General features: G+C 47.3%; 1 protein-coding gene across 1 annotated transcript in view; it reads right to left on the reverse strand.

Annotated features, from left to right (window-relative positions):
- Nucleotides 1-23,219, reverse strand: part of PIGL (phosphatidylinositol glycan anchor biosynthesis class L) — a gene marked incomplete at its 5' end in the record, with an annotated part of 52,336 nt that overhangs the window by 2,872 nt on the left and 26,245 nt on the right. Inside the window, 3 exons of the mRNA XM_031059781.1 lie at nucleotides 3,077-3,108; nucleotides 10,585-10,652; nucleotides 15,858-15,948. Coding sequence (XP_030915641.1) covers nucleotides 3,077-3,108; nucleotides 10,585-10,652; nucleotides 15,858-15,948 — 191 coding nt within the window. The remainder of the gene's footprint in view (nucleotides 1-3,076; nucleotides 3,109-10,584; nucleotides 10,653-15,857; nucleotides 15,949-23,219) is intronic.

Raw genomic sequence — 23,219 nt, forward strand, 5'->3', positions numbered from 1 at the left:
CCGTCCGCCGGCCGGGAGGGACCCGGGAGCGGGACCCGCATCCCTTCGGAGCGCTGCCCTCAGCCCCTCCTGTCCCCAGTGCCGTGTCCCCAGTGCCCTGCAGGGTCACGGAGCAGCGCTGGGACGTGCGGGAATGCGGCGTTTGGGACAGGCACGGCCCGGGCACTTCCTGAGCTCCCGTCCCGCTCCAGCCCGCCGGGACACGGGACAGGCGGAGCTGCCGTCGGCCCCAGCTGCTCTCCCTGGGGATGCTCTGCAGGCACAAGTGCTGCAGTCGCTCAAAGAAGGGCCCTGACACTCCTTTAATCCCACTGGAGAGTTTCTTGTTTGCAAATAGCAAACGTGGAAGGAAATCTGTGATGTGCTGTGATTGGGGGAGCCGTTCTTCCCCTTGCTCTGCAGAGCTCCTCTGGGCTGCTGCTGGGGCAGTTTCAGAGGGAAGAATTAGTACAGTGCTGCTGTCAGCATTCCCAGTGGCACCTGTTTGCTTTTCAAACATCTTTCCTTTCCTGGGTGGCTTTAATGGACTCTGGCAAAGCCACACCAATTCCTACTCACAGTGATGGGAAGAGAGGCCTGGCACCACTCTCTGAAGCTTGGGCTGCTCTTTTTAACCAAATGTCCTCTCACTTCCCTTAATTTTTTTCCCCTGAAAAATATTAATTCATGCAGCAATTGCACCCTTTTGTTCCTCAAAGCTCAATAAGGACTCAATAAGCAATAAGGACTCAAAACCATGGCAAGTGATTTCAGTGTGGATGGCTCTGACCTGCTGGGCCCTCCTCGGTCAGATCAGGTGAAGTGGTGGCATCCAGCTCCCCAAAAAGAAGGGCACTGTGAGAGCCCTCTGTGACACTGATCCAAGCAGGATTTCCATGTGCTGACAGCAAAGCCTGCTCTGCATGGCAATATGAGATTAAATGAAGCAAGGAAGGAATATACAGTCCAGGGAGAGATGGAAAAGGGTTCAGAGAAACAGGCTGCTCCCTGCCAAGCAGGGTGAGAGCAGTGCTGCCATTGAGGAGTCCGGTGACACCAGCAGGTGAAGCCTTTCACAGCCTGCTGTGCCTGTGACCTGGGCAGGATGGGATTAGCAGTGTAATGCAACCTCTCCAGGTTGGCAGAAAGGGCAGGATCAATATAGCTCATGGATTAGGCTGAGAATAGAAGTGTGTGAAGCCTGCAGCCTGCTCAGCTTGGATTTCCACTTCCAAATCACTCAGGCAGCAAGGATGCCTAGAATGAGGAGCTCCTGAGTGAGCACTGTGTGTGCTGCAGGCCTGCACTGCTCCTGTTGGAAGGAGGCACAGGTTCTTCTGGAAAAGCACTGGGTGCAGCTGGAAGGGGCCAGTGGCAGGGGTGGGAGCACATCCAGCACTTGTCTTGGCTTCTTGAAACAAGTGCTTGTGCCTCGGCTGGAGAACTTGATTACAGATTATAAAAAGCCTGTTGTGTTTGTGCTGGCTAAAGGCATTAGAAAGCAGAGCAGGATATTTAGGGTGCTCATTTGCATATCACTGAGGCAATGCAAGGCTTAGCTGGCTTTTGCATTTGCAGGGAGATTTTCTGTGGATTCCCTGATCACATGGGCTTACACAGGCTCACCCACAAACAGCTCCCTCTTCCCAACAGCAGCACAGCACTTTTCCATGGCCTGAACATGCCTTTCAGCTCCATCCAGACAGCCTCAATCCCACATCACCCTTGTTTCATTAAGCCCCTCTGGTGCACAGCCCTGCACGCCTGCCAGATCAAATTATAAATACTGGGAATTTCAATGAGACTGGAACTATATTTGGAAAGGCTTAGCATAAGCAGCAGCATGGGAGCTCCCCGTTCCTTTGGTGTTTGTAGGTCATGTCAGATGTGATGTAATCAGAGCAGCAAGGCTTGCACAGAGCTCCAGCAGCCTCTTGATGCTGCTGGAGAAATGGAAATGTTCTCTATATGTGGGTCTGTTTCAAACCTGAATGGATTTGAGGCACAGCCCATATTCAGGACCAGAGTGAAACCTGCATGAGCAGCACAAGAAAGTGGCTCAGTGTAGATGGGGCCTGACAGCCAGCAGTGACATCAACCACTGCAGCCCCTTGTCCTTTGTGCTGCACACAGAGCTCTGCTGCAGCCCAAGGCTGAACAAAGGAAAGGTCCCAGGAATGAAGCTGGCACTAACACTCCTCTTTCATGAACTGGGGAATGAAGGGACTGGAGTCAGAGCTCAGCTTAAGGGCATCCTGCCATCTTGGCTCATGCTGTCTCATTAGGCCTGCAACTTCCTGCTAGCAGAGAATTAAAGCTGATTTGCTGTGACTCATTCAAATCCTACAATGATTTGGGAATTAGCATTAAAGGAACACAGCCTGCATGGCTGCTGAGGGAGCAGGAGGTTGACTGGGTGGGCCTGGCTGAGCCACCTTCCTATGCTCTGTCCAAACAGCTGAGTGACAGCTTTGTGCTTAAAAAAGGCCCACACATTTGTCCCTGGGCAGGCACTGTTTGTTAGAGATAAGGGCTGCAGCTCTGCTCTAGAAAAGGGCTCAGGAGCTACCTCCTTCTGTACTTTGTTTCTTTCCTTTCCCTGTTTGTACAGAGAATTTCTCAGAGATTCTTGCTCACAGGTGGAAGAAGCCACTACAGTTTGTTGTGCCACTGCAGATTTCGGATTCCTTTCTGAGCACAGTTTGGTGGAGGCTTAACTTGCTACATGCAAATATTTTTGGCTAAGTGGGTAATCATTGCTGAGGATTTTGTCACAGAAAAGGAAAAAGGCTTGTAAGCAGGATGTGACCAAAAACTCTGTGACTAAGCTGAGGGACCTGGAAAGAGCACTCAAATTCACCCAGGAGGCACAGGCCAGACACTGCATCACACCACTGAGGCAGGACAACCCCAAGGGACTGAAAAGTGACTGTAGAGAAGCCTGAACTGGTAAAAAATTGCAGGAAGATAAAAGATCAGCTGTGGGTTTCATCTGCAGTGCAGGGCTGAGTTGGGCAGCTGAACCCTGGACACAGCAGGGATGTCAAGCACTGCAGGGTGGGGATGTGGGGTGGGAGGAGAGGTGATGGACTCCTACCTTCAGGTAACTTCCCCTCTGAGTGCAGGTACCTGTGAAAGAAGAGATACAAGGGGTCAACATTTGAGTGGAATGACTCAAACTCTGATTTTACAGGAATAAAACCTTGCACATTAAACCAAGACTTCATTTAACACCCAGTGACAATGGCCAAACTTGTGAGAAACTTCAGGAGCCCACACTGGGTGAACTTCAGGCAGGACTCTTCCCCACACTATTCTACCATTCCTTCCCCCATCCTGCCTGCTGGGACACACCACAAATAAGCTCCATAAATCAAATTCACTCTCAGACTTCCCAAGGGAAACCCAAGAGCCTGCCAAAGGCTGTTCAGCCCTGGGAGCACCTCTGGCTCTGCTGGCCAGAGGAATTGTCTCAGCAGCTGCTCCTCTTTGGGCACCAGCTCTTTTTTCTAACCCAGGCTGGCACTGGAACATCTGAGAAGCTGCTCTGGCTTTTTGCTCACCAAGACTTTGATCCCTTCATGACTTTGTCCCGGGAAGTCTCTGCAGCAAAACAGAACAGGAGGACCAAGGATGGGAGATGTGAATGGTGGTGACACTTCCATCAGGAAGTGTAAGCAAATGGCCCTGGGATGGTGAGGGCATCAGGGGGTGTTCATTTCAATTCCTTTCTTAATCCTCTTGGTTTTCCTGCTCATGGCTTTGGAGCCATCCTGGATTTGGCCCACGGCAGGGCTGGGAAGCAGCAGGTCTCCAGCAGATGGCACTCAGGGCTGTCCCACACCCAGTCCTGCTCTTCCAGGAGAAAAAGACATCCAAACAATGGAACATTTGCCAAAAGGAGAAAGGAAATAATAATAAAAAAAAGTTATTTAACCCTGTGTAATATTTAAAGAGATTGTTATCACCTAATAGTGGTGTATCTGACAAAGGACAATGTGTCAGTTCATGTGTAAATCAGCCAGGATAAAACATGCATTATATGTAAACTGCTGTGTTTCTCCAGTCACTTTCAAACTAGGATTATCTCTGGCTGTTGGTTAAGTTCAAGGAAAAGGATTAGCTACACAGGCCTAGACAAAATAGGAAGCACGGAGTGATGAATACCCAATGCAATACAAAGCAGAAGTCAAGCCAGAAATGCAGGTCATGACAGAACTCAAACAGCAATCAGAAAACATATTTAAACAGATTCTCCTGCCAGTGGTGTCCTCTGCTCCAGAGCCAGAGCAATGCCATTTCCTACTAAACAATGGCCTTGGAATAGTGACTTGGGCACCTTCTGCCCCACCACTCAAGCCTTACTGCCCTGACAAAGACTGTTAAATGTTGCCTTGTAATTTAAATATCTCCATTAATATTTGCTCTGCTCTTCTGCCAGAGGTTTCTTCCCCCACAAGTGGAATCTGGCCACCCAAAGAAATGATTCAGCACTTGGTACAGTTAGTAGGGTGGGAAACTTTTAGAATAAGCTTGGAGAGATAAAGCAGTGAGTGGTTGTGAAATTTGGCAAGCTCTGAAAGCCCAGTGTCTGTTCTGGGTGTGCTGCTCTGCCATGGAGGCACCTTCAAAGGCCTGAGCTGCTCCAAGAGGGAACTAATAATAACCACTCCTGTCACTAGAAACAGGAGTGAGAGATCCAGCTCATATGGAAACGATTCAGCAGGAGCAGGGAGCATCTTCAGCAGGGAAGAAAAGTGTGATTCAGCAGTAAATGAAGGAGTTTGTGCTCGTGTAAATGTTCAGGGAGACACAAACTGTGTTTGGTTACTGAAAGGTCCTCAAAGCTGCTGCCAGCAGACCAGTCACTCATCTGGAAGAAAAGACATGATGAAACTGCATCTCTCCTCATCCTTTTTGTCCCAGTCCAAGTGCTTCAATTCTCAGCAAAGCTCAGTGCAGAGCCCTGGGAATGGGCTCCACCCAGCTCTGTGTGCAGAGGAATTGCAGCCTTGCTCATTTGTATTTCTCTGTGGTTGCAGAGAGAGAGAGAAACACGAAGCTCTACCTCCTGCACACGTTCACAAAATGAGCCAATCCTCTCCCAAATCCATCTTCTCACTCCCATCTCCACCCTGCTGGAGAGTCTCCATGGGACACTTCCAAGTAGGGGAGAGGTTGCAGCTCTCAGTTGTTGCCATTTCGGGAATGTTGTTTTACAGATTGGACTTGCTGTGGTTTGGTCGAAATGAAAGAGTTTGGCATAAAATCTCAAAAAGTAAAACACAGGCTCTTTTTCAGGAGATTTTTCCATGTGGGTGTTTTGTTTTTTCTACCCGGAGAGACTTTTTATAATCCTTTTTAAACACAAAGTGACCTAAGGTGGCTCAATCCCACCCACTGCCCAGGTGCCAGAGCCTGGTGGTTACAGGGCACCTCTCCTGCAATGCCTGTGGTAGATTCAGGTCCACATGTGAGACCCTCTGCAGGGAAGAATTTGGGAAGGCCATGAGGCATCCAAAAGCTCCAACCATTTCTGCCCTGCAAGATCTCAGCCCCAGCTCCTCCCTCAAGGCCCTGCTTTGAAGGCTCTGCAGTCACCAGCTCCATCTGCTCAGCAGAAACACTGAAATGGCCCAAAGCCCTCACCCTGCAAACTGCAGGACTGAGCTCCCAAATTCCCTGTCTTCACTCAGGCATGCTCAGGAAAGGTGTGAGTGGGTCAGCTCCTCTGTGGCACTGAGCAGTGAAACCTCCCAAGCTGTTCCAAGCAGGAACAAGTCCAGATGGAGCTGAAACCTCAGTCCTGGGGAGCACAGAACTCCTCTGGGGCTCATGTCCACGAGGGTGTGTTATGGTTTGGGTGATGTTCTGTTTGATGAGAAGTTGTTCATTGAATTCAATGACTTCACTCTTTAAATAGTTTCCCAAGCCAGAGGTAAAACCCTTCACTGAACTGACTGCTGGCTGCTGTGGAGCACTGGGGAAATACAGATTTGAAGAGCATGGCAAAGAATGGATGTCTTAAAGCTGCATTGGGGCTCCATTTAGGATCCCAACCTCTAATCTGCCCAATTAATCTGACGAAACAGATGTGAAGGAGGAAGAACAGGCAGTCTCCTAGGAATCACAGAGACATTAGAAGGATATCCTTGCCAGATGTTGGATGTTTGCTCTCTGGAATGCCTCCTCCCTCCCTAGCTGGATTTTCTGGCTCCATTTCCATGCATCCTGAACTACACCACGGAGCAGCACTTTGTACAACACTGCTCAGGCTCTCTGTGCTCACACATGGGGCAGTGGCAAAAGATGGTTCTGCCAGTGACAATCCAGATGTTCCAGCTGCCAGAGCTGTCCTGGCTCTGTGCTTTGGGCCTTGCACTGTCTGGGAGAGGAATGTGCAGTGTCACTGCTCCCCTCACTGTGATACAGGGAAGGACACCCCCTGAGGCTGCTTCTTTGGGAAAAAACCCCTTTTTTAGGGGGAATCCCTTCTGTGCTGGTGCTCCATGCTCAGCTTTAATCCTGATGGCTCTCAACAGTGTCATGGAAGGGCACTGGGATGAATGAACTTGGTCAAATGAAGGAATGAGGGAAAGGGGTAAAGGAAAGAGATAAAATCTAAAACTCCACACCCAGCTATGGGATATATGCCAGGGCAGAGAGCTTTGAGGGGAAGTCTCAAGGATAGACAGCAGAGTACAATTCTGTCTCAGCCTTATGGGGACAGTCTGGCTGCAACCACAGCCATCACTCATAAGCTCCCCCAGGACATTTAAGATCAGTAAAACAAGTGAGAAATGCACAGGCTGCAGCTGCTGAAAGGAGGCAGAGATCTTCCAGCCCCACACTATAAGAAGGCACCAAATAAAAATGCTAAATGGGCTATCATTCACTTTTATCAAGCTAATCACCCAAACCCAGCTTCCTCCCTGTCCTTTAAGACCTGGCCTTGGAAATTCCACAGAAGCTCACAGCAGAACTGTGCTCTGTCGGGGTGGGATGCAGTTGGTGGCCTCTGAGAATGGCTCCCACCCAGTGGGACTGGCTGGACACTGCTCCTCTTTGTTTCCATGGATTTGCAGCTGGCATTTACCCAACCCTCCCCTTCCAGGGAGGCTCAGTGCAGCCCTCTGCACAATGTCCCTGGCATTGGCAATTCAGGAGTGGGGCATTCAGTGGCCAGGCTGGGACATGGCAGTGCCACAAGGCATTGGTGGCACTCAGGCTGCATCCTCATCCACTGCTGAGTGAAAAAACTCCCAAATATCATCTCTGCACAGCCTCATTTACAACCTGCCACAGAGCTGGTGGATGTTCACAAACATCCTGCAGGACTGGGAGGCGTTTTTCCAAATGGAATTGATGAGAATAGGCTCAGCTAATGATTCCTTGATGTAGCTTTTTATATGGCATCATTGATAGAAGTTTTATGGATGCAGTTGCTATAACAACATAATGCACAGTGGTTAAATATAGCAGCTCCTATTTTCCACTCAGTTTGCTCTGCCCTAAGCAGACAAGACTATTCTTTTCTGTTCTAGCTGGGATAAAATGGATTTGATAGCTCATTAAAGAAAACAAGTGGCACAGTCCTCCCTCCTCCTCCTCACAAAGATGATTCCTCTCCATCCTAAGCAAGAAAACAACAAACCCAACAGCCCCCCATTTGCCAGGCTCCTGGGCAAGAGGGGCTGTTTAAAATCAAAATGCACAGTGACTCATGCAAAATTAAACCACCTTGATGTTACATGTGATCTCAGAGCAGGCACTGTCATTTCAGAGTGCAGGAAAGAGAGGTTCTCCAATGTTCTTGCCACAGAGTATTTACCAAGCTCATCACCACAGTGCCTTGTGACTGGCCAAATGCTGAGGGGGGATAAAGTGACCGGGATGTCACTCAAAACCTGCTCTTCCTTGAGGATCAGTGTAAAGGATCCAACCTCCCATGGCAACAGGGAAAGCTCTTGTTTTGGGGGATAAAAGAGGATGATGTTGCCAAATCAAGCTAGAGGAGATTGCTTCCAGTCCTCCCTGCTTTGCTGCAGTGGGTTTTTCTTGCATTTGGGTTGTTTTTTTGTTTTTTTTTCTGTTTGGAAGCCAGAACTGAAATACTCCCAGGGGAGACTGAAATCAAATAGTAATTTGCGTTCCTCTCCCATCCTGTTTTTTCTTATTTTTCCCTTGCAGAAGAATAAATCCATCCTTGAACCCTGGCATTTCCCAGTTCCTCCCAGATCTGAAGGCCAGGCAGGCACACAGCAGCAGCTGGACTCCTGCAAGCTGTCAGGAGGAAGGCTGCTGCAAGGGGAAGAGCTCATTTCTTCTGAGTAACTCCTGCTCCTTTGAACATAACCTCTGTTTCAGACACTGCAAAGAATATTTATGCCCTTAGCAGGCAATACTGAGCATCTGCTCAGCTATGACCATTTCCTGAACTGTTTTATTCCTTTTGAAGCTGTTCAATAATTTGCACCTCCTGAAGTGAGGAGTTGTGGGAGAGGTCACAGAGCCCATTCCAGCCCTGCTCTTGCAGAAAGTAATCTCATGGAAGTGGGCACAAGCCTGTCCCCCAGACAATGGGAGCATCCAAAGGAGCTGAGGATCACTGCACCAGCCCCCTGCTTCATCCTTTCCTCCAGTTTGCACAGTGGAGGCAGAACCCTGCAGGACTTGTTTGAAGAAGGTTAATAAATACATTGCAGATGATACCTGGAGGGGAGAGGTCGTTTGCCTTTCCCTTGCCATGCAGCACTGGGGCCCCAGGGGTGGCCACTGCTGCTCTGCAGAGCTCTGCTGGCACAGGGGCACAGGAGAAGCCTCAGTTTATGCTCCCAGAGCTGCCCGGACTGGCCAACATGTGAGAACTCATCAGGGCACTGAGAGTCAGGAGTGATACAGTCACGCTCTACTTCCTCCATAACACAAACTGAAAAATAATGAGGGCAAGCAAGCCACTAAAAATAAACTTAACCTTTCAGCAGCCACGGCATCACTCCTGCCACATGCAGCTGATGGGGCTACCATGATTAATTCTGCTGATTCAGGACTGGAAGGGAGACAAGACACAAAGCAGCCCTGAGTTAATGAGAATTGCTCGTGCTCTGGTGTCCCTATCAGCATGGATCTCATCAGCCCAGAGTGTTCTGCTCCAGCTGAGCACCAATGCAAAGCTCTGGCTTCAAGGGAATTGTAGACAATGAGCATTTCCTGGTAACATGCTCTGAGACAAGAGGGTTAGATCCCCACTGCACACATGGGAAACATAAAGCATGAAGGTGGGAAAGTGATTTCTGCACAGCCACAAAGTAAGACAAGAGTAGAACTTGAGTTCTCCTTAAATTTCTCATCTATAACGCAGCAGCTAACTTGTTTTCCCATGATCTCTTCAGGGTGGAGGAGGACACCTAACAACCTGCCTTTCATTCCTCTTTGTAGGTCATAGAGCAGTTGAGTGAGCAAACAGAGCTCCAGGCAGCTGGAAGCTCTTTAGGCCCTCTGTGCCAATGGTGTGAGCATTGGTCATCAACCTCTGCTCTCAGTGTTCAGCCTCTGCTCAATCTCTGCTCCTCAGTGTTCAGCCTCTGCACAACCCCTGCTCACTCCTCAAACTGTGCCTGAATCCATCTCCCCACCCAGCCCAAACACAGCACTGCTTCTTTAACCCCACCCCCTCTCCTCTGTTAGGCAATTTCAGAAGTTGCTGGGAAAAGCCATGATCCCCCTCTAACACTGAATTCCAGCCATCAAAGCTCTCAGCATCTTCCCAGAGGAGCTGGAGGTCCCAATATGGGTTCTGTGGCACTGCAGCTTTCTCTAGGCAAGTGAGAAAGGCAAATCACTGTGATGTTGTCAGCAAGGACAGCCAGAAGAATTTGTTTATTTGAATTGCACAGATGATTCAGAAAACAAATGGGTGCTATAAATACAAAGCTGTACTTGCAAAGAGTTCTTCTCATGCCTGGGAAAGGCAGGGGCAGCTCTGGAGGAAATCTCTCTAGGACACAGAAAGGTCTGAATGAGCAGAGGGTTAAAGTAAACACAGTGGTTGTCTTGCCAGCAAAATCTGAGTGATTTTAATAAAGGGATTTCTGTCTATTAACCTCACCATCACAACATGGAGACACGGGGTCTCAGAATGTAAGGAATAAAATGGTGAAGGAACTAACAGACTATTCCTAAACGTGGTAAATAGGGACAGCTCCAGTGAAAGAGCAATGTTCTTGGGCAGAGAGGTAAATTCAGGTACCTGGACAAGATGGCAACATCCTCTGGTGAAGAACTTTCCAAAAGCCACCTCCCACCAGCTCAGCCATCAGGTATTCACACACTCCTCAAAGCAGAGTGCAAAGTGATCTGTGGTATATTTTAGTGGGATCAAGAACAGGAAGGGCAAAGAGGGCCCAGTGAAAGGGAGACTGGCAAGCTCCCAGCTGATGGAACACTGAAAGATGCTGTAGGTTATTTCCAGAGCTGTGGCAGTTTCTCCAGACAGTGTCACATCCCACAGCCTGGCTCTGAGTTGGAGCAGTGAAGTGAACACTGCCCTGGTTCTGTTTCCACAGCAGCACCAGCCCAGCCCAGAGAAGTTTGCAGACATTGTACCTGACAGCATTGTAGAGAGAGATGTGGTTGGCATGGCCACTCACTCCTCCTGCATCAAACGTCACCACCTGCAATAAACACACAACAAGAAGCATTTAGGAGCAGGAGGAGGAGCCTGAGCAGTTCCCAAATTTGACATCCAAGCCCTGACCCAGCCCGTTGTGTCTAACGAGCTGTTTATGTGTTGCACAATGAGGCCTTGTGTGTGAACTCCTCATGCCACAGAAACACAAGCAAACAAACAAGGCACTCTGGAAGCAGATGAGTGCACAGCACAACAGCCAGAACAACAGAGAGATGACAAAGATCGTGTCCCCACTGGCAGGATGCACTTGTTACTTATTACTAGGGCAAAAGGTCACTTTCAGAGTGATCTGTTGCAAATGTGTTCCTGACCCCAGAGGTCCAGCTCTATGAATCACTCTCCCCTGGACCTGAGAACATCCTCCAGTGCCTGTGGATGACAGGCTGAAGCCATGGTTTGAATCAGGACATTGCTGCAACACAAGCCACACAAGCTTGTATGACTGTCCTGGTTCTGATAGGAGAAGCCTTTTTAAACAATCTGAATGCATTTTTGTACAACCAAATCAGGCTTTTCACTGAATTAGATTGTATTGTTAATTGCTTCTCTGCAGGGAGAAATGGCAGCTCCAAAATGCAGAAGTAATGTGTGCACAGAGCACTGCCCAGAGCCCAGAACACCCCTGGCTCCCTGCCCTCAGACCCACCAACAGAGTGCCAGGGCTGAGGCATCACCCTGGGACCCCTCCCTCTGTGCAATGGGCACTTAAAGGCTCCCAGTCCCCACCAGGCAGCCAAAGTGGCAGCACAGAGTGGAGAGGGAGTGGAAGTGACAGTCCCTGGACAGTGCACAGCTCAGTGCTTGCCCTGGGAGAGGCCCAGCAGCAGAGCTCTCCACAGCTCCCTTCTCTGGGAGCAGGAAGAAATCATCAACTCCCACGTTTCAGGCAATGTTTGCTTCCTTGCCAGCTTGTTCTCTCTTCAGGGAAGGAAATGCTGCAGCCCTGCTCAGTCACAGCACCTCCCTTCCCAAAATCTATTTTATATGCAGGGCCTGGAGCACTGGGTTAGAGATCAGGGGAAGATCAAAGCCACCGTGCCCATCCTGCAACCTGCTCCTCCAGCAGGAGAGGCCTTCCCAGCCTGGGGATATTGAGTCAGGAGGGAGAGGAAACACAAAGGCAGTGATGAGAAATACTTCAAGCCCCACAAACTTCACACAAGCCTGCTTATAAACCCACCCACCCACAGTCAGACTTTCCACTTTGCCCAGTGGCCAGCAAGCCCCAGGTTGCTCTTTGCTGGCAGGAACTGGTGGGACCAAAATTGGTTTCATTCACATACAAAGAAGCATTTTTTGGTCAACCCCTATTTTATAAGGAGAAGAAGGATGTGTTTAACTTTGGCTGCTGCTGCACATCAGCACTGGCAGAGAGCTCTGCAGGGCCAAGGGGCTGAGCCCTCCCTGTGGGGAGCTCATCATGAAATTCAGCACAGCTCAGGGTGAGCACAGCACCCTGGGCTTTACAGACAAGAAAAAAACCCACTCTGAAGTCACTCCTACTTAGAGTGCTACTTCCCTAAGATGACAACATCCCCCACTCACTGCAGGCAGAATAAATTCCTATTCAGGTGAATAACAGTGTGAGTCTGATAAGGGCTGGACTTGCACTAAACCTTTTTACTCAATGGGGACAGAGAGAGGGTTTGTCTCTTCCGCCTGCTCCTAGATTTTCATGTAATTTGTACAAACAGAACATTTTTAAGAGCAGCACCCTGCTGTCAAACGTGGTTGAAATTAGCCAATGGGCTCTAAAGTCTTTTGAAACATGCATGTGCACATACATATAAATACAATTGCATTATTCCTGTTTCCTTAGGAAATCAAACTAAAAACTCCAGACAAGCCAAAACACACATTTTTTCTTCTGTGGAGGTTACAAGAGAACAAACCAGAAGACTGAGATAAGAGACTTCAGTGAGCAGACTAAATAAACTAATGATTGTTTTTACAAAACTAGCTCAGGCCAACTGTGGGAGCAACAAGGCTGGGTTAGGAAATATTCTTGACATGGGAATTATCTGTTCAGAAACACCTTTGGAGGTTTTCCTTCTCCACATCTGTTTTGAAACAGAAGCTGCTGAGCTTATGTAACGTCTGAACCAGCTGAAGAGACTACAGAGAGCCCATTTTCACTTGCTGCAGTCCAGTTTACTGTTATTGTTTACTGAATTGCCTGTCTCTTCAAATAAAGGGATTTTTAAGTACAATTCCCAAGGTATCTGCACAGTGACTTGGCCAAGGTGGCATTGCTGTGTCTGATCCCTCTCAGCATACATCTGGCTCAGGGACAGCAGGGATGTCCCACCTTAAATATATCATATATCATCTAAATATCCATATAAGTAATCAGGGCTCTGATTCCACAGCACCACTGTGCTGCTCATGAGTTAAAGCAGGCAGCAATCACATGTAAATCAATCCCTCTGGCTTCAGGGATTCATTTCATTGATAAGGAATTTGAATTTCTTTCTCACATGCTGAAGATATTTTCACACGGGAGCATTTGCTCCTTCCACATGGTGCAGCTCCTGCTGTGCTGGCTTTTAACTCCCAACCTGAACCAGGCTGATGATGAAATCAAGCAAACAATCAGGACAGGATGAGAAAACCTGAACATCTTGAAAGTGTCTGGTTTAAAAACAGGCTTAGCCAGTTCTGGGAGCGAAAGGCTGGGATAGTAAATATACCTCATGTGGAAATTATTGCTCAGTGAAATCTTTAGGGCAAGAGGGAGTTCCCTCCCCACACCTGTTCTGAAATGGGAGCTGCTGCTGTTGCTGGTTTTTCTTCTGGGTGACCTTGGTATTCAGGAAATGGAGCTTTCACTGGTGGAAGCCAGAGCAGCAGCCAAGACAAACAGGTCCAGAAATCCCTTCCGGAGAGGGGAGAGCACAGAGGAAATTACTCAATTACCAGCAGAAGAGAAAACTCCTGAGAGCCCTGGAGTCCATGATCTCTCCTCACACCTCAAAGCTGAGGTTCTCCTCCTCCCTCTGGTGTCACACAGTGCTTCAAACACAGCACATATCTGCTCAAAGGTCTCTGCTTTTTAACAAGAGCCATCCCTTAAAACACCACAGCAAGCAACTCCACTTCTCATGGCCTTCCCTGAACATCTCTCCTTGCACTCCCAGAGCCCAGGGAGGCACAAACGCCCTCTGAGTCCCTTCTGAGTTTGGAGATGTCTTTTGTGTCTGATTTAGGAGCAGCAAGAGCCTGCCTGGAGCTCACAGAATACTGTGTAACCTTTTTTTACACACCAAACACTTTCTAATGTGGATCAAGATAGAGCAGCCTTGGCTGCCTCTCCCTGCAACACTGGCTTTTGCTTGGAAATCCAGCAGGCAGGAAATAATTCCTAAAGTCTATAAATTAGTTTTGGCTTTGAGTACATCATTAATTTCTGTGTCTGCACTATTTAATGTGGAGCTTGGATGAAATATATCCCTGTAGCTCCCAAAAAGATTGAGCTACTCCTGGACTTCCAGGGCAACTGAACAAATGAGTAACCATGTAATGGAAGGAAACTACAGAGAACATGAGGGACTCCTTGCCTTCCAATCCTTCCTTTCAGACATGCTGGAACTGCAGCCCCTGCTCCACTGCCAGATGGCACACAACATGTTCTGTAAATTAAGATAATAAAGATACCACTGTCCATGCTGTGACTACTGGGAGAACTGGGGAAAGTTTTCCCACTGGGATAGCTACAACAATACACACCCTCCAGTCATGCTGACTGCACTGAGCTGGTCTGAAACTCTGTTAGTTTTTGGTTTTTTCAAGGCTATTTTAACATGTTCAGCCAATTCTCTCAATTTCAACATTAGTGATAAATGGACTCAGTTTACCTTTCAAGGCAAGGCTGTTGGGTTAGGACAGCAGAGACATCACAGAGAGCAAGCTCTGAAGTTTTAAATTGCAGGATGTTTAACAAAGGTACTTAGGTACTTCTCTCACTGTTGTTGGCAAATTCAGTGTGCTCCTAAATGAACGGTATTACAGCAAATATCTGAGACCTGTGTGATTGCTTGGGACACTTCAAATAATGAACATTTCCAGAGCAGTTCATTACCAGCTGTCCCTGGTGCTGCTGCTGTGTCCTGCTGCAGTGATTTGTGCTTGGTGCTGCTCAGGGAAGAGCTGATGGCAATGCAGGGGATCCCATCCCAGGAATGTTTCCTGCTCTGCAAACCCCACATTTCCTCTTTACAGACCCCACATTCCCTGCTCTGCAAACCCCACATTTCCTGCTCAGCTCAGCTCTGTCAGTGACAGACTCCAGCCACCCTCAGCACAAACAGCTGGAGTTTAATTTTCTCTCAGGCAAAGATCTAATCCTTCCTAACCATCCAGAGGAGTTCTGGTGTTTTCAGAATTTCTGCTGGGGTTTTGGTGCACTTGTCCCTGCGCCCCTGAGAGTCACAAACGTGCAGTACAAATCCTCCTGTGTTTGGAGCTTTCAGATTAGATTAAAAACTATCTATTCAGGGGGCTAAAAGGCACAAAAGGAGTCCAGGAAAAGTGCATTTGTCTCTGTGTACAGCAATGAATTTCATGGAAAATTAGCCTCAGGATCAATACAAAGTTGGATGCATGATGCTGGTTTTGTGCTCGTGGGGCTTTCATGCTGCAGGAGATGTGGTTTCTTGTTTTGTGAAGTGCTGAAAGGCTTTGAGAGTTTGGTGATTTTGCTGCTAATCAGTGTGTGACAGTGCCATGCCTGATCAAAGCAGGGTTCAACAGAGAAGAACACAACACAACCTTTTCCATGCTTAGGCCCTTATTCCTGTTCTGTGGGAAAAAACCCCCAAACTATTCCAGTGCCAGGAAATCTCCCCAGTTTAATATCCTTCAGTCCTGAACTATAACCCTGCTAATCAACCTCTCTAACACACATCTGCCAATGGGCTTCAAATCTAAGCCTAAACCTAAGTCTAAAGCCCAATTTGGCTCTCTCCATCACATGGTTACTTTAAAATACAGAAACCATTTGAAGAGTTAGAAAAGTGAAATTCTTCCATTGTTCATTTTTCAGTGGGAAGCAAAGAAAGCTCTCCTGAGAGAGAAGATACATCCTAACCTTGGAGACTCAAAGAAAGCTTCCAGAAGGAAAGGTAAAGCCCAGAACACTGGCTCAGGAGCAATGTGGCAATTGCCAGTGCTGCAGAAAGTGTCACATTACCAGGTTGATGTTCTTGGCTTTGATGTGCTCCAGGACAAGGGTGGCCAGGAGCTGAGTGTCCCACTCCACAGCAGGATCATCAGGAAGATCCCTGGAAATGAGAAGGGCCATCAGTCACTTCACTGCTGAGAACTTTGTAAAGACCACTCCGGAACAGAGAGATCATCTTAATCACAGAACGAAATCAAGATAAATTTATTTACCATATAAAACCAGCTTAAGAGTCTTACAAGCTTGGATACTGGAGGGTTGAAAGAGTAGTTCCAACACCCTCCTCATGGATTTGTCAAGGTCTCCCTTTCCTCTTACCATCAAGGCAGACTTTGTGACTGCTTTACTTCAAGCAACATCTGTTTTGTAAATCCTTTTTCTTGATTTATCCCAATCAAATTTAAAATCCCTTTAAAAACATTTTTTTCTGAAAGACTTCCCAATCACAATCTACTGGTGAATTACATTGGGAAGGTACCAAGCAAACTTCTGCTGTCATTTATTCAGGAATAATCCACTAACCACAACCAGAGGACAGCAGAGTTGTAATTATATGGCTTGGATTTGATAGTAGCTGTTCATGTGTTTATTTTGTGCTCTGCATACCCAGCTGGCATGCAGAGCACACTGTGACTGAACTCCCTGCCTGGGTATTTTGGATTGCAGGACTCTAGGGGCAGGGACCATGAGCCAAATGCAAAATAGCACCAGACAGCCAAGAGAACATTCCATATTTACACAACTGAGAGCTGAATGTGACCCCCCACTCATTATGTTTGAATGATGCCAAGAAAACATTGCTCACAAAGATGCAAAGGTTATTAGTAACAATAGGATAACACACAGCTGCTAAAACCCAATAATGACATGTTTAACTGGCCTTTTTCTCAGACCTTTTCCCTGCTCTGGACGTCTGATAATCACTGTGAGGTGGTTGAGCAGCAAAATGACTGCACAGCATTCTCCCACAGAGCTGGGGCTGGAGCTGAACCTCTCCAGCTGTTTGCAGCAGAGCAGGAGCCACATCCCAGCCCTGCTCAGGCCTTGCTCCCTCCCTGCTGCAGGGACATCGGCAACAAACTGCAGGGAAAGTCTCCTTGGCACATCCCAAAATAAACCTCAGCCTGGGTCTTCAGGAGAGACCTTCTGGCCACAGATTTTCCCACTGCTGTTAACAGTAGATGGAGTGGAAGGAAGAGCTTTATGTCTAAACAGACCATTAGATTTTTAGTTGTGTTACGTGTTCCTGTTCAACTCAGGCCCAAATAATGTGAATTAGAAACCCCAGCACAAGGGAAGGAGTTCCTACACCAGGCTGCACATTTCATCTCTGGCCCCTCTAGCAACAGGAAGTTTTGTGTTGTTGGCATTTCCCTCTGGGACAGACAGCACCTCTGCCTGATGGACACCAGACACCTGAATTTCAGCCCTGGGAGGATGCCCTGGTGCATCTGGTGGCTGCCTCATCAGCTTAACAAACCTGCATCTTTCACACAAACTTTCACACCTCCTGCTTGAGGAGGAAGTGGCCCAGGTGACATTGAAGATATGACCAGTCCCAGCATGTCACAACAAGCCTTAAACTGAGCACATTTCTAAATATTATTCACTTAAAACATCTCAAGAAACAGCCACACTGAGTCCAAGTGCAAGTGTGACTGTGCTTCAGTTGTTTGAATGATTCCTTCCAGGTCTGTCAAACCTTAACCTGATAATATTAAAGCAGCAAATTATCCAACAGGGATTCTTCCACTGATCACTTGCAGTGCAAATATCATTCCCCTTTTTGGACAGGGCTTAAATGGAGGAAGTGAAGAGTCCCATTAAAACAGGAAGGGTGCTCCAACAGTGAGAGGTCAGGAAAAAAAAGCAGGGCTTGGAATTTATGATGTCCAGGAGGCTTTGGTGTCATAGCCACTGCACTCAGCTTTATTGGGCTGTTTCCAAAAAGGCTGCTGGGTAGTGGAGCAGGTTTTAACTAGTTTAGACAGATAAAGATCATCCTCGTCAATGGAAATGAACAGCTGGAGGCAATAGTTTAGAATCCCTGGAAACAAAACAATCTGAAGGCATGAGCAAATTAACTCCATCAACACTGAACTGATTGAGCAGGAATATTCTACCCAAAATTCTGCTTCTTTCCAGTTACTGCTGGTCACAGAGAGACCACTTACTGCCAGCAAGGATAAGGAAATATTCTTCTTGCATCATATTTGTCAGGTACAGAAGAGAAGCTGATCTTGCCAAACAAGAGACACATGCACAGAAGCACATTCCTAACTCATTAATAGCCACGATGGCCCATGGAAGCATTCCCAGCTCATTCTGCAAACACAAAAACACACACACAGCTAACTGGCAAACCCAGAGGCACCCAGGGAAGTCAGCAGAACTACATTCATTCAGCAATAAATACATTCATCTAGACTGCTCCACGAAGTGACTTTTCTTTCATGGTAAGAGTTCATATAATACTTTATGAAGTTGGAAACATGTTCCCATGATAGTAAGGGACCCACGGAAAACATGAGAGCAGTAATTTTCTGTCTGTGCTCTGGATATCAGTAATTGGGTACAACAAGGATGAAAAAGTGATGAAGAGAATCCAGTTCATCCACAGCCATGCACACAGGACAGGCTTACACGAGGTCTCCACAAGCCCAGGGAACTCTGGAGGGACATCAAACTTCAAAAACCGCTCACAAAATTATACATGAAAAAAATATTTTCCCTAATATCATAAGTAGGTTCTGCCCAAACCTGCACAGTCCCTCCAGGTGCTGCACTATTAAAATGAGCTGCACTCATTGCTTTTACCTTCAGGACCTTGTATGAGAAACATTCAGCATTTCAGTGGTTAACTGCACGCTGCCTTTCTGGCTAAGGCTGATAATGCCTCTCAGCTCAAGGTCGAAGGGCTGAGATAAAGGACTATAGAGGAGTGAAAATTAGCACATTCCCTGGAGCAGACTGGAGCTGGTCCCAGGAGACACCGTTCCCCTCCCTGTCCTCTGCCCCACAGAGCTCCTCGTTGCTGCTGTCAGTCACTGCCACACACCAAGACATAAATCCTGCACCAGCAGGTCCTGCTGCTGGAGGGGGCTGTGGGAAGGGCACAGGGCTTTGGGCACTTGGCCATATTTCCATCAAACTATTATGGTCTGGAAGGGATGTTTATGGGATTCCACGTGTCTGATATCGAATGCAGGTGGCTGCTTGGATGCAGGGGAAAATGGGGAGATGAATAGGAGGAAAAAAATATTTTTAATGGAATAAGGCTCCAGAAGAGTTGTTTTCCCAGGAATTTGCAGTGAAACCCACGCTGTGCACTGTATAGGGAATTTACAACTGTGTCAGGGGATCTGCAGCCTCAAGAGAGGGAAATGGAGAATTATGCTGCAGTGTGGAGAAGGGTCTGTCTCTGCTCACTGATTTCAGCAGTCACAGGAAACATCATGTTCAGAAAACAAAATCCTGCACCTTCCTCTGGTGGCAAGAACCAGACAGGACCTCTGGTTTTCTCCACCTCCCTGCCAAGCTGAGCAGAGCAGACACTGGCATGTGCAGCTGCCCTTCCCAAGGTTTGCCCAGGAAGGAGGCAGTGAATGTCCTGGATGTCCTGGAGCTCCCTTGTGGGGAGCTACAAGTGCCCACAGCAAATCACATCAGCATGAGGCACCACCCCACCTTGTGCAGGTTTGGCCCTGCAGCCTCACAGCTGAGAATGAGAAATGTCCAAAATCATCATCAATCATTTCTGCCTGGTGCCAGCTCCTCTCCAGGGCTCTCCTCTGCCTGCCCTGGGCTGGAGCTGCTCTCCCACCTCAGCCTGGAACACTCTGCACTTTGCCAGCCCTGCTGGCCCTGCCAGCAGCCAGCACAGTTTTGTAGGCTCATCTTTCTAGGAACATTTGTGCTCAAGATGACCAGATTCCTGTCATTTGGGAGGTCACTTTTGGCCAAGGTAGAGATTTCAAAGCCTTCACAGATACATATTGCCAAGTTATACCCTCCTTACATGATAGACTGCTCAATCCCTGTCCAATTTTCCACTGCTCACCTTCCACAGAGCTTTCAGCAGCAGCCAGGGTGTTCAGATGGACAATCCTCTCTTGAAGCCTTCCATGAAATTTATTCTGCTCATGAACTAAGCTCTCATGACTGCTCTAAAGGTTAAGTTAAGCCCAGCAGCTGGTCTGTGTGATGGCCACGTGGCTCCACAAACAGCAAATGGGCTGTGGGATAACCTTGAGACCTGACCCTCTGTGAGCTGGGAAATCCCCAGGCCCTGGGGGCTCTGGTTACCCAGAGTCACCCCATGGGGACAGCAGGGACCTCTCTGCCCTGACATGAAACCTTTGTGGGTGGCTTTTACAGGGAGCAGGCAATAGAGTCACTTCTGAGAGATGTTAACGTCTCCATTTCCACATTCCAAGACACCAGCACCAAACTTTCAAGGTGCCCATGTGATTTTCCATCCCACTACACACCAAAAGGGTCAGCATGAAAGAGCTTTCCCATTTCTTATTGCCTTTTTATCCTGCTCAACTTTAATCAGTTCCAAGGCTAGGGACCAGGAAACTTTTTGGCATAACTTCTCCTTATCCCCAGTGCCTGATTTTCCATTAAATCAGCCCAAAGGTCAGTGGGCTCATGGTGGAAGCAGGTGAGCTGCTGTGCACGAGGCTCCCAGCTGGGAACAACGACCACAAAGTGTTTGTTGGAACAGAGGATGCCCTTTGTATAAAGTTATAACTGTATGAAATGAACATCTGGGCAATGAAACTGGATCAAGAAGCAAAAGATCCCACAGAACAAAAAGAGGTGAGTGCACAATTAGTGAAAAAGCCATGTGATGACTAGAGGCAATCAGTGACCTTTATACCAGAGCTTCAAAGTAATTGAAAAAAATGTGTAAACAGAATTTCATGCTCTCCAAAGTAGAGCAGAGAATTTTATTTTTGAGATTATGCTAAAATAAGCTAAGACTGGCTAGCCCTAGGTCTTGAAGCACAGCCTCTAAATCCTGACTTTTATAACTATTTATAAATTCCTCTTCCTATAATGGGCAGTTACAGACAGGAGGGAATTACTGCTGTTAGGCTGCATGTACATCTCTGATTCAACTGAAAATAGCCCACTTAGATATATGATCAGCATCTTGCAACATCATGTTCTACAGAGAACAGATGCTGTGTGCTTATTGGAATGTAACAACCTCCAATTTGGGAGAGAAATGGACTGGAGCAGGATGCCAACTGTCAAATGAAAAGCCACCTACGACAGGGAAGCTCAAGAAATTTTTAAACCAGCAGCATCCTCCCTCTCCTCATAGTAAAGAAATACTGATTATTCTGAGAGTTGTATTTTAAGATTGGAAATAATAATCTTAGGGTTTGGTGTAGGTAGAGGGTAAAGGAAGTGGGGAAGATGTAATGACTGGAATATTAACAGTAAAATACTCTGGGAGAGCTCTGCATGTTCCCACTGAGCCATAGCCAAACTCATGGTTTTGACAGGTGACACTCCAGCTTCCTCCATCCCTCCCCAAAGACAAAGGGTAATTAGGTCCTGAGGGAACACACTTTTTTGACTTGGGCATAATCATGTGTTTCTCTTTAAAAAATAAGCATCCTTTAGTTTTAAATTCACAGGAATTATGACAGAGCACAGGACTGGTTGTTTGCAAAGACCTATCCAAATGGCCCTGTACTAATTTATTTTTTTTAATGAATTATTGATGATTTCTCAGCAGAGACTGATGTCTATTCACAGGGATGACACAATTGCTTATCATAATTTGAAATCTGGTATTCATTTGACGTCTGTGCCTCAGCGCCTTGTTGATAAATTACAGCACAAAGCTCTGCAGGAACAAGTTCATATTCAATGTCTTCAAACAAAAACAATTGATGGTTCCTTTCAAGACCAGAAATACATAGAAGCTATGATGGCTAAAGCTAATTTTAAAAAGGAACTTTAAAAAAATAGTTTGGAGAGGGCATCAGGCCCTGCTGTGTAAGACAGGAAATAAAATTCAACTCAATTATTTCTGAACTGGTATTTAGTCACAGTATTTTTATCTTCTGCTCTTCACACCAGTGAAATGGAAATAATTATATATTTACCCCTACGTAAAGAAGTTTGGGATCCTTCTAAAGAGAAAGTTTGTTCTCTGATTTCTAGATGGAAATCTAAGATGTGTCTCAGCAATCCTGGGTACTGGGAATCCCACAGACCTGTCCTTTACTCCTTGTACTGTCTTCCCATGGGGTATTGAATCAAGTTCAACATCTTGGCCCTGACTTGAAGGTCTAGCCCAAAATATACGAAATGCTGCATAAAACTCCAAAATTATGAGTATTGTGGACAGTTCTGTCCATTTGGAGCCGAGAAGCTCTGCAACAATGATAACATTTCAAGCAGTCACGACTTCCTTAGAGGCTGGTGCCAAACACTGAATGGGCTCTCAAATCAAGTAATCACAAACTGCTTTGATTTCTACTGCAAATACCAGGAATGCTCCTGGGAACCTGTCCTTTTTAGCAGAAAACACAGTCATGTTTAAAGTTCCAAATTCCCCAGGCTCTCCAGAGCTGATAAGAAAGCTGAGAGACCTCTGGGCCAAATGTCATCCCAACAATGGAGACCCCGTTTGCCAAAGCACGTGACAGGGGCTGGGTGTGTCACCCCCTGGCCACCTTGCTTTGGTCACGTAGGTGTCACCCCACAACGAGGGACACCACTTCCAGGAGAGACAGCTCCTGGGCAAAGCAGCAGCATTTCAGTTCAGTTCAGCTCCTTCCTGAGGCCAGCAAGGTGGATGGAAATGCTCAGTGGAAAGTCTGGACAGCAGACATGGACTGCAGCAGCTGGTGGCCTTTGGGAATTTCAGAGCACACTCTCAGAACCATCTGCTCTTGTCTGTGGCAGCTCCCAGGGGAGGGACAGTCTGACCTGATCCCCAAAAAGGTGGACTGGTCTCTGCTAACTCCCTGGGCTCCATTATGTGCCCTTTGGGATGTCTCTGGTCACTCTGGTATTTTGGACAGTCACAGGGGAAGGAGGCAGCCCAAAGCACCATCAGCACTGTGAGGAATGAGCATCACCAGGCCCAGATGAAGTGATCACGAATGTCCAGAATAGCTCCCAGATCATTCCTCATTATTGTTGTTGGCTTTGCCACAGTGCCTCGGAATTCTTCTGGGCCCTGACAGTCTAAGTTGCCCTGACTGAGAACAAAAAGCCCAGCAATCCCACAATCACCACAGATGTTTTTAAACTGAAATACAAATCGCCAGCAAAACCAGGAGTCTCTGAGGAGCAGACCACAGGACTTCACCCCTCCCTTAGTTTATTTTGTTTTGTAAA

The sequence above is a fragment of the Geospiza fortis genome, unplaced genomic scaffold (genome assembly GCF_000277835.1).
Source record: "Geospiza fortis unplaced genomic scaffold, GeoFor_1.0 scaffold538, whole genome shotgun sequence".
Taxonomy (NCBI): Eukaryota; Metazoa; Chordata; class Aves; order Passeriformes; family Thraupidae; genus Geospiza; species Geospiza fortis.